General features: G+C 42.7%; 2 protein-coding genes across 5 annotated transcripts in view; one reads left to right on the top strand and one right to left on the bottom strand.

Moving 5' to 3' along the window:
- LOC6725170 (homeobox protein aristaless) overlaps positions 1-5545 on the top strand; it is a 30911-nt gene extending 25366 nt beyond the window's left edge. For 3 of the 4 annotated variants that reach the window (XM_016172967.3, XM_039296792.1, XM_039296791.2), the window contains exons 4-6: positions 2865-3054; positions 4154-4820; positions 4960-5545. In XM_016172967.3, coding sequence (XP_016038187.1) covers positions 2865-3054; positions 4154-4820; positions 4960-5230 — 1128 coding nt within the window. In that variant the 3' untranslated portion in view covers positions 5231-5545. The remainder of the gene's footprint in view (positions 1-2864; positions 3055-4153; positions 4821-4959) is intronic. The other variant, XM_002106159.4, reaches the window with a different exon arrangement.
- A 6156-nt stretch (positions 5546-11701) lies between these two features.
- On the bottom strand, positions 11702-13221 carry LOC6725168. The gene is made up of 3 exons (XM_002106158.4): positions 12975-13221; positions 12637-12909; positions 11702-12452 (listed from the first exon to the last, which is right to left on the bottom strand). Exons 1-3 carry the CDS (start codon positions 13050-13052, stop codon positions 12357-12359), a joined length of 447 nt encoding a protein of 148 aa, XP_002106194.2. The 5' UTR covers positions 13053-13221; the 3' UTR covers positions 11702-12356.
- Between the last annotated feature and the right edge of the window lie 1016 nt (positions 13222-14237).

Below are 14237 nucleotides of genomic sequence, written 5' to 3'. Positions count from 1 at the left end.
GCTGTTATCTATATTAAAGTGGTTGGCATTATCTGCTCCCTGATTATTCGATTATATATCATTGTTTGGTGGATGTTTAGCGTTCGCATCAATTGATTAAAATTGCGATTAGGGCTTTCGCAGTGCCTAATCGATTCGGAGTTGATTTACTGCAAGTAGATGGGATTCTATCGCATTTTACCATTTATGTTTTAAATATTTACTAATTTAAAATACCACTTAGCACAATGAAATATGTATTATTCGCTTATTGCGTTGCTGTTTACAGCTGTTAGTTGGATTTTCCACGCCGCCTTTGTAGGCCCCAGCAAATCGACTTGGTGGCGCATTTCCGTTTTGGAAATTTATGGCATTTCCCTCTTTGATTTCCGCACTCAAAGAGCCCTACCGAAACTGCCGGCCCCGCTTTTCCGGTCGCCACTCCGGTATCATAATGACTGAATGATTGGGTCTGTATCTGGATCTGTAGCTGGAGCTGAAGCTGGAGCTGGAGCTGGATCTGGATGATGGGATGTTGATGTTGCCGGGCCTCCAAATTGCAAAATGATATAATTCAATGAGAGTTGATTAAATTATCAGACGAGCCACTGGCCTCCGGACCTGCAACTTGCTGTCGTGCTTCCATGTTGCTGCCTGTGTGCCTTGTTAATGAAATTTTCCGCTCCTTTGGCAGAGGCTCTCGTATCTGTGTGCCTGTGTATCTATGTGTCTGTGCATCTGTGTGTGTGTGTGTGCGTATTGTTTACACCCGGGCGTGCCACTGTGTGTGTGCTGCCATTTATTATTGCAAAATGCTGCTGGAGCCGCTGCTGCAGCAGCCCTTTTGTCTGTTGTTGTAGCTGATGATGGTGACGTTGACGTTGCATGATGAAATAACAAACCGGATTAATTTGATTTTGCAGCCAGAAAGGGCCAAGATCCCGATTCCCAAGGCTCCCCAGTTCCCCAGTTCCCGAGCTTCCCCAGTTCCCGAGCTTCCAAGCTCCCGAGCCGCAGGGTCCAAATTCGAATGCTGATCCTTGCCAGGAACAAAGTATCCGGGTGTGTGTGTGTGTGGAAATTAATTTGACATCCGGGGAACAGTGGAGGGTAATTTCAGAGACCGGATATCGGATTTATTTGCAGCTCCACGCCTGAGTAATCCAACTAAATCGCACGCTGAGTCACACTCGCTACAGTGCGAGACATAGCTGTAAGGATTTCGGCACAAGTCGCTCTCATTCTGACTCAAGTTTTTCTTTAAAAATAATAAACTCTGACCTAGCTATTGAATCTTTCCAACTGAACCTAAACTGCTGAAACGTAGTGTACCAAATAGGCGGCACTTTGCCAAAAAATCGGCGACGGGCTGCAAATTTTCCGGGCTGCAACGCAACGCACTGAGTGGCTGCCTGGGAAATATATGCATTTAGTTTCGGAAGTCAGAATTCGGGTCTGCCAATTTCTCAGAAAGTGGATGTCCACGATTTATGGGGCTCCTGGTAGGCAACCAAGACTTGGTGACAGAGCCCCAAGCCAAACCACTTTATCTTCGTTTCGCGCCGAACTTGTTTTTCAGTTTTTTCTCGGTTTTTTTATTTTTCGGGTGGAATACCACGCCCAGTTGCCCACTTAACCCGCGATTTGCTCAATCCGTGAGGTTAAGGTTGGGATTTGGGACTTGGAACTTGGAACTTGGCTGGGCTCCTGGCCTTTCGGTGCCTGATTCTTGGCCAACGAATTCCTGGGCGAGAGAAGTCGCCAGCTTTTAGCATGGCACCCCCTTATTTTTCCATTTTTCCATTTTGCCCCCTTTGCCTACTTTGCATATATTGCTTTTTTATTATAAATCTTCCTTTTGCCGCCACTTCCAAGAGCCACTTCAGTTCGGGCTCCTTTCCTTCGTCCTCGTCGATTTCACATTGCTGGGCAATCTTTGGTGTCCTGTCCTGTCACTCCCCCTCCCCCTCCCCCCTGACACACCCTGCCCCTGAACCTCCCCCTTTTGCGTACATGACTAATAGCAGAACTAAACGATTTGATGGACCAGAAAAATGATGACTTCTTTTTCAGTGCAGAGGGTCCGGATGCCGGGATTCCGAGGGTGGTTCATGCATTTGAATCCTTTGGCCGCTCGTCTGTGTGGCAAATCCTTTTATTGTGACAGTTGTTGTTGCTGGTCGGGTTGTCTGGTTGTCTGGTTTGCCTTTTGTGAACAACATTTAATGTTTTCATATTATTATCTTTGTTGTTGCCGGCTGAGAATCGGTTTAATGTTTCGGAAGATAATCTAATTTGGTCACTTATATGCGAATATGTATATCCTTTGCCATTATGTGTGGAGTGGCAGCTAGTGGGATGTCGATGGTGTAGCATTGATGTTGCCAACCATCGTTGGTTCTTCTGGAATCCACTGCTAATTAATTTACTTAATTCATAAAGTTCTAACTCAACTTGGTTGTGTTTAAGGAATCTATTACCAATAATATTAAGCAAAAACCAAGTACAAGTTCAAAATGTTCGTGATATAATCCCCTTTTTTACGTTTAAGCCACGCCACTGCCTCAAAGGTCTACATATATATATATAAGTATTTGGGGCAGCTGAGAGGTTTATGGTCCAAGTATTAGCATTTAAAAAACATTCCATTTACATTTTTTCAATTTGAATGAGCTTTTTATTTAATAATTCGCAATTTGCATTGCATTTTCCCAACGACTAGAGTTGATAGCCATTGGCCACTGAGGAGGTCGGTGTCCATATGGCGAAACACTTTATGCGGAAGAGCTGGCGAATGGCTAGCGCGCTGTTTAATGTTTAAATAATACACGCAGAGAAAAATGCAACATGTAGTACTAATAGCATCGTGTTCCTTCTCTTTGCAGGTGTGGTTCCAAAACCGACGCGCCAAGTGGCGCAAGACGGAGAAGGTCTGGGGCGGCAGCACGATCATGGCCGAGTACGGACTTTATGGGGCCATGGTGCGGCACTCGCTCCCGCTGCCGGACACGATCCTCAAGTCGGCCAAGGACAACGACGCGGTGGCGCCCTGGCTACTAGGTATGGAGCAGAAATGTAAATGCAACAATCATATCAAAACTATCAAACTAGCCAGCTAAGACCCATCAGCACCCCCAATCATCGCTTTCTCCCATTTTGGTTTTGCCTTGTTCTATGATTTGATAAAAAGTAGTTACGCACTAGAAGTTCGTATATATGATTTTAATTTTAATCTGGCTTCCTGTCGTCATTGATAGCCTGGTCCTTTGAGCAAATCTATTTTATTCGCCAGACTTTTCACATCAATGCCATGTTCTACAGATCGCACACATATGTACCGGCGAGCCTTGAGCAGGGTTTAATTAAATTTCGAGCCGCACAAAGGACCACGGTTCGGGGATTATAAACTCGGATAGATATAGCGGATGGGTCGAGAATTGTGAGCATATTTGGCGAGCATGTCCAACGACGCTTTTCCGCTATTGCCGTCATATGTTGCGCACATTTCCCGGGAATGACTTTGCGGATTATCCGGGTATTCCCCGCTCACAAGTGTCGCTGGTTCGGGGTGACTGGGCTCCTTTATTCGTTAATAATCGCTTAATAAATGCAAAATGCACACGCGACAAGGACGAAGGAGGCAGGACGCAGGATGAGGGTTCGCCACCGAATTCCCGTTTTATTTGGCATTTATCGTTTATCTATTTCCATTGCTGGGGTGGCGATAAACTGACTGACTGGGTGGTTTTGTCTGCTCCGGCGAACTTTACGAGCAGGCCGACTCGATAATTAATTCCCAAGTAGCCGTGGCCAAAGGTTTGCTCGAACTTAAGTGGCTTATCGAGGACTTAGCGGGTCCTGCGCCGGGGGAATCAGCGCAATCGGAACAGGAATAGTTTTTAATTAAGTCGATATGTCAAATTAGTTGGCAATTGATGGGGCCGCCGGCGTGCGACTGTGAGCTCTAAATTGGTTATAAATTCAATATTTTGACAGCACCGAATTTCACATTTAACATTTTACTTACGCACATTTCTGAAATACATGCAAAGAATATCATACGCTTTTTTTTTTTTTGATCCAACAAACATTCTTTATTAGATAATCCCAACATTCCCCTTAATTTTAAAGTGCACACCACTGATTTATGTACGAACTTGCTTTTCCCCGACAGGCATGCATCGTAAGTCGATTGAGGCGCAGTCGGCGCTCAAGGACGACTCGGGGGTGAGCGACCACGAGGACTCGGCTGGATCGAAGTCCGCCCACTCGGAGGACCTTTCACGCTCCCGCTGCCACGCGCTCAGCTCCTCCACCGAATCTCTGAACGTCGTCAGTCCTGCGCCCAGCAGCTGCCCCACCTCAGCCTCCACCTCGGCGCCGCCCACCTCCACGAGCGGCTATGCGGGAGCAGCCTCCTCGGCGGCCACCACACCCACAGGGGCGTCCACCACCAACAGCTCCGGCAGTCCCCACATCGAGCTGGGCTCACCCTCGCCGCAGCAGCAGCAGCACCTGCAACTGCAGCAGCAGCAGCAACAGGCGTCGCTCTACTTGGGCGGTGGCGCGGCGGTTAGTGGCTGTGCCCCGCCCAGCTATCATCCGCTGCTGGACGCCGCCAATGCCGCTGGTGCCGGCGCGGCCGCTTCCAGCAAGGACTTCCACATGATCATGAACACCGCCGTGGCAGCGGCAGCAGCAGCTGCTCAGCAGCAACATCAGCAACAGCAACAGCAGCAGCAGCAGCATCATCAGCAGCAGCAGGCCACAGCGACAGCACCTGGACTGCATGCCCACAACTTGGCTGCCGCCCTCATGGAACACGATCCGGATGCCTTCAGGTGACACAGAGCGCTCGACACGAGGGTGTCCGGGAGTATGCTACATAATTATTTGTTTATCAAATGTACTGCATACTCTTACTTTACTCCCACCTGCCAGCAAGTGCATCAAATTGAAATACGTACTTATATTTTGCAGAAACAACTCAATCGCCTGTTTGAGGGCCAAGGCGCAGGAGCACCAGGCACGACTCCTGAACAACGGTGGGCTCTTCCTGCAGGTGCGTCGGTTCGCCCAGGGTCAGGCGCAGATCCAGGACCCAAGTGATATGCTCAAGCTCAGCGAGGAGCACAACAACAACAGCCCGATTCCCATTTCACCCGCCCACTCGACTGTCAATCCGCAAGTCAATGTGAAAATGGAGCTGACCGCCAATGGGGGATCAATGAAAAACTACGAGGAGGCCTAACGGAAGCCCCAACCAGTTTACTTAATCTAAGCTGCCCAATGCAAATGCTATGATCCCAAAAACACACCAAACCAAAAATAAGACGAAAACCCTTTTTTTTACTAGACCTAAGGAGCATTACATCTGTAATCAAAACAGTAATTTTAAACAGCAGTATTGGCTGCTTCAAGGTGTAAAAATACGAAATCGGAATATTTTAATAAATTCATCAGCGAAAATATTTTTTTATTTTCCAACATAAATTTGGGCACCAACAAATATATAAAATAGTTAACAGCAATGGCTGAAATAAAAGTACGAATATGTGACAAATAATGTCTGGTGTCTTTTATTGAGACAATATAATTGTATTTTGAAAGAGGATTCTTTATTCTCGTTAAATGATGAACAATTTTCGAGAATAATATTTATGTGTGGATAGTAAGTAGAATGTAAGATTACAATGTATAATGTCATAAGTAAGACGACAGTCGACTGTGAGATTCCTACAGGGGTAAGTCGAATGTCGAACACAAAAGATACTCGTCAAATGCATACAGTGTGTAACATGTAAATTGACGCGCAAATGTAGAGTCCCTCTACATAGCTCCAAATCGACATTACACGACAAAAAGTACGCCATGAGCCTGAAGCGCCATCTAACGTTGGGGAGAGTCGTCGGCAAAGCAGTGCATCGATGGGAGTGAGACTAGCGTCGGCAAGGAAGTGTCGCTAACCTAATTAACATTACTTGGAAGACTGCGATGGTTCAGTGCGCTTAAATGCCGTCAATTGAGTCATCTTTTCCAAACTGATTTCAGTGGAGCCCAGGTTCGAGTTCACCTTGAATCACGCGGTTTTACATTGGATCCTAGTTCCTGAAATAATTCCCCTACATTTTCCGCCACGCGTTGTTGTCCAAAATAAAATGACAAATCATACGTGCCCAATGTACAGGGGAACATTAAACATAATTCTCCGATAAATAGGAAGCTGATAAAAGTCGATTGAATTTAATTCTAGACATCAGTGCCAAGGACGAGAAACAATTTTTTTTTATTTTGTTTTAAATCTAGCTAACCACTTTTCGTAAATATTTTACGGTAACTTAACATTAACATTTTATATTTCCAAGATTGGTGTCAATCTGTTGATTATGTACGCCTGGTATAAAAAATCCGAACGTTTGAACTACTAGGCGAATTGGGATTCCAGTAAAAACCTGCTACTGATAATGATCTCCTGGTATATTTTTCATCTTTATTATTAGTTTCAGTAAAGATATTATAAAAAAGGCCCTCTAATGTTTTAATGGAATGTATTTAAAATGTTTTAATTTCTGTTTAATACATTTTTTTGATTTTCCGTCATAAAATTATCAGTTTTTTTGTTCACAACTTTAATAGTAATTGTCTGAATATAGAATGCCATACCTCGTTGAGCTCGTATTTAAATTTCCAATCGAACTGTGTCCACAAATAGGAATTCTATTTTTTGGCCATTTTTTGCAAATTTTGACAAAATGCGCATTTTGTATGCCAAATTGAGAGATTTTTCGGTTTAAACTACCAGGCGAACAAGAATTCCAGAAGGTGACCAACGATAAGTTGGTTTTCTGTAGACACCCGCGACTGATTATCATCGCCTGGTATCTAAAATCGAAAGATCCAAAAATTTTGCACAAAAATGCGCATTTTGTAGGCCAAATTGAGAGATTTTTCGGTTTAAACTAACAGGCGAACAAGAATTCCAGAAGGTGACCAACGATAAGTTGGTTTTCTGTAGACACCCGCTACTGATTATCATCGCCTGGTATCTAAAATCGAAAGATCCAAAAATTTTGCACAAAAGTGCGCATTTTGTAAGCAAAATTGAGAGATTTTTCGGTTTAAACTACCAGGCGAACAAGAATTCCAGAAGGTAACCTTGGTTTTCAGTAGACACCCGCTACTGATTATCATCGCCTGGTATCTAAAATCGAAAGATCCAAAAATTTTGCACAAAAATGCGCATTTTGTAGGCCAAATTGAGAGATTTTTCGGTTTAAACTAACAGGCGAACAAGAATTCCAGAAGGTGACCAACGATAAGTTGGTTTTCAGTAGACACCAGCTAGTGATTATCATCGCCTGGTATCTAAAATCGAAAAATCCAAAAATTTTGCACAAAAGTGCGCATTTTGTAAGCAAAATTGAGAGATTTTTCGGTTTAAACTACCAGGCGAACAAGAATTCCAGAAGGTGACCTTGGTTTTCAGTAGACACCCGCTACTGATTATCATCGCCTGGTATCTAAAATCGAAAGATCCAAAAATTTTGCACAAAAATGCGCATTTTGTAGGCCAAATTGAGAGATTTTTCGGTTTAAACTACCAGGCGAACAAGAATTCCAGAAGGTGACCAACGATAAGTTGGTTTTCAGTAGACACCCGCTACTGATTATCATCGCCTGGTATCTAAAATCGAAAGATCCAAAAATTTTGCACAAAAATGCGCATTTTGTAGGCCAAATTGAGAGATTTTTCGGTTTAAATTACCAGGCGAACAAGAATTCCAGAAGGTGACCAACGATAAGTTGGTATTCAGTAGACACCAGCTAGTGATTATCATCGCCTGGTATCTAAAATCGAAAAATCCAAAAATTTTGCACAAAAGTGCGCATTTTGTAAGCAAAATTGAGAGATTTTTCGGTTTAAACTACCAGGCGAACAAGAATTCCAGAAGGTGACCTTGGTTTTCAGTAGACACCCGCTACTGATTATCATCGCCTGGTATCTAAAATCGAAAGATCCAAAAATTTTGCACAAAAATGCGCATTTTGTAGGCCAAATTGAGAGATTTTTCGGTTTAAACTACCAGGCGAACAAGAATTCCAGAAGGTGACCAACGATAAGTTGGTTACCAAAAATGGTTACCCTTACCAAAAATGAGAAAATCGGACCAAAAATAAGTTTTCCTATATCCGTCAAAAAGTGATAGGGTTGGATAGCCTTCTTAATTAGCTGCTCAAAACAGCTATTCTTTTATCTTTATGATCAGTTTTAGTCAAGTTATGATTAAAATGCCCATCTGAAATTTCCTAATTATTGCCAAAATATTTTTTTTGATTTTCCGTTATAAAATAATCAGTTTTTTGCACACAATTTTAAAAGTAATTGTCTGAATATAGAATGCCATACCTCGTTGAGCTCGTATTTAAATTTCCAATCGAACTGTGTCCAGAAATAGGAATTCTATTTTTTGGCCATTTTTTGCAAATTTTGACGATGTAACCCCTTACCAAAAATGAGAAAATCGGACCAAAAATAAGTTTTCCTATATCCGTCAAAAAGTGATAGGGTTGGATAGCCTTCTTAATTAGCTGCTCAAAACAGCTATTCTTTTATCTTTATGATCAGTTTTAGTCAAGTTATGATTAAAATGCCCATCTGAAATTTCCTAATTATTGCCAAAATATTTTTTTTGATTTTCCGTTATAAAATAATCAGTTTTTTGCACACAATTTTAAAAGTAATTGTCTGAATATAGAATGCCATACCTCGTTGAGCTCGTATTTAAATTTCCAATCGAACTGTGTCCACAAATAGGAATTCTATTTTTTGGCCATTTTTTGCAAATTTTGACGATGTAACCCCTTACCAAAAATGAGAAAATCGGACCAAAAATAAGTTTACCTATATCCGTCAAAAAGTGATAGGGTTGGATAGCCTTCTTAATTAGCTGCTCAAAACAGCTATTCTTTTATCTTTATGATCAGTTTTAGTCAAGTTATGATTAAAATGCCCATCTGAAATTTCCTAATTATTGCCAAAATATTTTTTTTGATTTTCCGTTATAAAATAATCAGTTTTTTGCACACAATTTTAAAAGTAATTGTCTGAATATAGAATGCCATACCTCGTTGAGCTCGTATTTAAATTTCCAATCGAACTGTGTCCACAAATAGGAATTCTATTTTTTGGCCATTTTTTGCAAATTTTGACGATGTAACCCCTTACCAAAAATGAGAAAATCGGACCAAAAATAAGTTTTCCTATATCCGTCAAAAAGTGATAGGGTTGGATAGCCTTCTTAATTAGCTGCTCAAAACAGCTATTCTTTTATCTTTATGATCAGTTTTAGTCAAGTTATGATTAAAATTGACATAAAAAATTCATCCAAATTAAAGTTGTGGAAAAATCGCTCTTACAGCAAGGAATCGATCCAATCGATTGTCAATTTTTAAAATGACTTTAAATAATTATGCAAATTGCGAAAATATCAACAAATTGAGGTATCGGGTGTTTTAAAGGCAAGGACGACAATTACCGGCTTCCAGAAATGAAATGCGGACGCTGAAAATTAAAAGTAATGCCAAAAGCGAAGAGCAGAATACAAAAACAGAATAAAGCAACAGCCGATGAAAGATGAAGGCGGCAAGAAAACGACCAAAGATGCCTTCATGCCATCATTTATTTTGGCCGCATTAGCATCCCAAAGCGTTTGCATAGCTGTGGTAAAGGCGGGCGGCCAAAAGGAGGTTCGAAAGTGGGCCAAAAGCGGGTCAAGGGGGTGAGAGCGGGTGCTAGGCCCGCATTTCAGCGCGTCATTTGGCTACCGCAGTGTTTGGCCTGAATGGAATGGATTGGCTGGGACGGCGGCAATGCCACAAAACGGTTCAAAGAGAAGCGTAACAAATTAAAAAATATCCTCTTTAAAAGAAATGCCTATTTGTTCCAACCGAAGTGTACACTAGTATTTAAATCGCTTAACATTAATTATAGTTCAGGGATAATAACCAGACATTTGAGCGCTGAAAGTGAAGGAACTGTGAAATACATCGTATTATTAGGGAAATTGGATTAGCCTATTTTGACCACATAAATTTCGCCAAGTGCAGGACCAAGCCAGATAAATTGCACAAGGAACGGCGACTTGACTTTGATTAAATGCGCGTTTGATTTGAGAATGATTTCATTAATTAAGGACGTTGCTCCCTCACAACAACCCAACCCAGCCCACTCAATTACAATTTGTAATTTGGGCAACAGTTATCATCTGAGCCAGACCCTGTGGTTATTACGGACTCCATTCACTTGCCATCCATTGATGTTTTATCGCAGATATGTTAGCAGCTAATTAGGCCAGAAGCGAATTATGAAACAGCCAGCGTTGCCATGGCACATTTTCCAAATGAGCTGCTGACCACGATCCTATGAGCGGAAAAAGAAAATGTTTTAAGCCAGCCGACTTCCAAATTGCAGGCGGCATAAATCATTTGCTGGCAGGAAGTGCGGACCGATGACATTTCCACAAACTCAATATGAACTCGGTCCACACGATTGCATTTCAATCACTCAAGGATTGACCCCTTGCCCTGCTTTTCCGCTTTTCCACTTTCTCGTCTTGCCATCCCGAAAGGAGGCTGACTAACTGGCAAACAAGACTAATTAATTTCACTTTACGTGACTTGCATGGCCGAGAGCGTCGATGGTGGGGCAGAAATTATGGCACATTAGGTATGGGAAGTGCTCAGAGCTGCCGACGAAGAAATAATTAAATGATCATTTGGCTAAGAGGGCTAGGAAGCACCGCAAAAAAATAACTACTTACAGCAGAGCCAAGACCACATAAATATATCAATTAAATGAAGCTTGTATGGAAAAGAAATTACCCTTTAAAGGACATGGTTTTTCTCTGTGCACACTGCCGATAAGTACACAAGGTCATGAGTGGTCATGGCAACTGGCAGCACTTTTCAGGGTTGCCTACTGCACGTGTAAGGCAATGCGAAAACCATATTATGTCTGCAATGCGGCTCCATTTATACACATTTATTATGAATTTTTTCGGCTTTTTTTCGCTTTCCGCATAAAACACATGAATATATTGCGCTCTTCATTACGTTGTTAAGCGTACTTGGCTGAAAATTTGCTTATGCTCGGCGAACAACTAACTATGAATAAATCGTGCCAGAAATAGACAAGAATCGAGGCGAAAACTTCATCAAACTGGCAACAAAAGTAATAATAATGAGGCGGGTACCCCCAAAACAACACCAACAATAGAAGAGGCAAGTGCTTTTTTGTGGGCGTTGGGTGTTGCTTGGTGGGTGATGGGCGTTTGGTTGTGGGTGGTTCAAAAGATTTGAAAAGCCAACAATGGCAACAGCTTACAGAGCACCGAAACCAAAACGAAACGAGAAGCAAAATCAGACAGGGGGGCACCGTAGTGTACCTGTTTATTTTCAGTTTCAATGCGGATAAGGTAAACAAAGGTGTGCAGGCTGGCGATATCTTTTTCATGGAGCGCCGGTTGCAAAAATTCTATCCGGCAGTGTTTGGTGAAAATAGCTTGTTGTGCAAGCCAACATGGTCGCAGTGAAATAAATAAACAATAGCCCCGGGAAAGTGGCCTTTTGCGTAAATGAATCAATATACATTCGGAGAGCATGATCAACTCTTCATTAAACAATTGACATTCAAGCCCAATTTACGCATTAAAAAACCGCTTCATTTACAAATTACACTTATGTATTTTTTATTCTTCCATTGCAAACGGTTTTTTTTGTTTATAAATACAACAATTCAGTGGTCATAAAAAGCATTGTGCTGCGGATCTATATTAAACTAACTACTTCAATGTATATTCGCTTGAGACACACAAATACTATGTACTTAATAAAGGTAAAAAAAATCTATACGTATATATACATATATATATATTCACGCCTTGTTAACCAGTTATCAGAAGAAGGGAAGAAGCAGAGCCAGTGGGCACAATACAACTTATCTCTTTGGAATTTGCTCTCTTGTTAGTGGTTTTCTCTCGCTATCTGTTCGCTATTATATCTACGTTATTGCTGCGATCGACTGGCTTTATCTTCTTCACTTCTTGACCTATATCTAGCGACTATTAGATAACACATACGGTAACTGTTCGCGCGACAAAAGCTTGCCACAATTTCAAACTTCAGACTTAAATGCTTCAAGCAAACGCAAGCGATACTCGCTCTCTCAAACTCACACACACACACACACGCACGCGCTCGCACTCACACAGATACTCGTTCGCACACAGATACTCGCTCTCTCACAGATACACACACACGGAGTAAGCCTAACGTAGTAAGAGCCACCAAAAGCTGGGTTCGTGCACCTGAAGCCAAGTCTATATCGTTTGGGTGGCCACCTCCCGCTGGCGACTGCGCCGATAGTTTCCATAGGCCTCCAGTCCGTTGATGCAGAATGCTGTCAGGCCGAAGAACTGTAATAGAAAGTGGAGAATAGAGGGTATTAAGCGGGTCTGCAGAGAGTTCATCGTAGCGAGTGAATGAATCGGCTCCAGCTGGAGGCTGGTATCTTTCCCTGCTTACTCATTAGCTAGAAAACTGAGCCATAATACTATTGGTTTCCAACCACCTTTTCCTTACTGCGGGAACGCCACTTACCGCCGCCGCCGTGTAGGCCCCAATGTCCAGGGAGAGGACGAGTCCGGAGGCCGCGAAGTAGGCCAGGGCCAATGAGGAGTGCACCGCCAGGGACCAGAGCGTGGGATCGCAGCGGCAGAACTGGCGCTGCCACAACCGGAGGTACCTGGCCAGGAGCAGGCAGCCGGTGGCCACGAATCCGATGGTGACCACGGCCAGGTAGAAACTGCCGCGGAAATTGCTCACGCGCACCGGTCCGCAGATGATGCACAGTATTCCAACAAAGCTGCACAGCTGAAACACACACACATGCACACGTTAGGGGGATACACAATGGCACATAGTGTAAGGCTAATTACCAAACAGGCCAGCTTGCACAGGCCCGGCATGCTGAGCAGGTACTTGCGATCGTAGTCCTGGGTTCCCGTCAGCGACATCGCGGCAGATGCAGTTGTATACGCTTTGGATGCAGTTAGTCCAGATTGTCCAGTCGGATAGATGCCTCAGAATTGAGCGAATATAGCAAATGTAGCGAAGCGCCGCTGACTAATTCATATTGCGCTCGCCAGCACGCACAGAATGCCACTGAAGTAATACAAACAACACTGCTCGCAAACACAAATACTCAGAATTCTCCCATCGTTACACTCGGCGAATAAAACAACAATTGCGAGAGCGAGAGAAGCAGCGGGCAAAAGAGAGAGAGAGAGAGAGAGAGAGCGAGCAACACATGGCACAGTGGGGCGAAACGATCAGGAAATGTAGTTCATACAACTCAATACGTGTTCTGTATTCAAATGGTATCTAATGAAATTGCAAATATTTAAGAGATTATTTATTAAATATAGGATTATTAGTTTAAGCAGGCTGTATATTTGCAATAAATGAATGAAATGAGTTTAATTCGCCTTACTAACTGTAGTCTTGGGGGTCTGTTCACTTGAGTGACGATTGTGAATGCTTCTTCGTTACATTATACTAATTTTCGTGGGGGGGTGTCAAGGGGTGAATCTAGCACGGTGTGACTCACTGACCTCCAGGGATATACTAAATATATGTATATTCATCAGGCAAGGTGACGGTTACTGGGTGAGCAAAGCTTTTTATTCGCGTGAAGTGCCGAGCTTTTATGAGTGCCATTGCTTATGACATGCAGATTGAGGTTGGGCCCTTTGGACCACTGTGCATTCGAATTTCCATCTCTATCTTAATGCCAGCATCATTAGGTTGTGCCACTCAAATCGCATTTGTTATCGGCTTCTCGTTATTTTAATCGGCACAGCAGGCTAATTGATTAAGTTACTAAACGGATAAATCGCTGCACAAGTCCGAATGCGAATGCAAATGCGAGCCTCCCAAAATCAAATGCAATTTCGTCGTGATTCACATTGCAAAACACAAACTGCCCGGCACATATCATATCACACCAAACGGAATATGTAAATACACAAGCCATTTGGTGGCCAGAGAAGTTTGACGAACTATGAACACACTACTCCATACAAAAATATTAAGATACAAAGATTTTACAGATACAATTTGTGTTCTTATTTAATTTTGATTTCTCGCTACTCATGTATGTTTTTCCACATCCAATCGCGAAAGTTCGAACCTCTTGAAAA

This window comes from Drosophila simulans, chromosome X (assembly GCF_016746395.2).
Source record: "Drosophila simulans strain w501 chromosome X, Prin_Dsim_3.1, whole genome shotgun sequence".
Lineage (NCBI taxonomy): Eukaryota > Metazoa > Arthropoda > Insecta > Diptera > Drosophilidae > Drosophila > Drosophila simulans.
The sequence above is the reverse complement of the archived record's forward strand: the minus strand, read 5'-3'. Positions and strand labels throughout refer to the sequence as shown.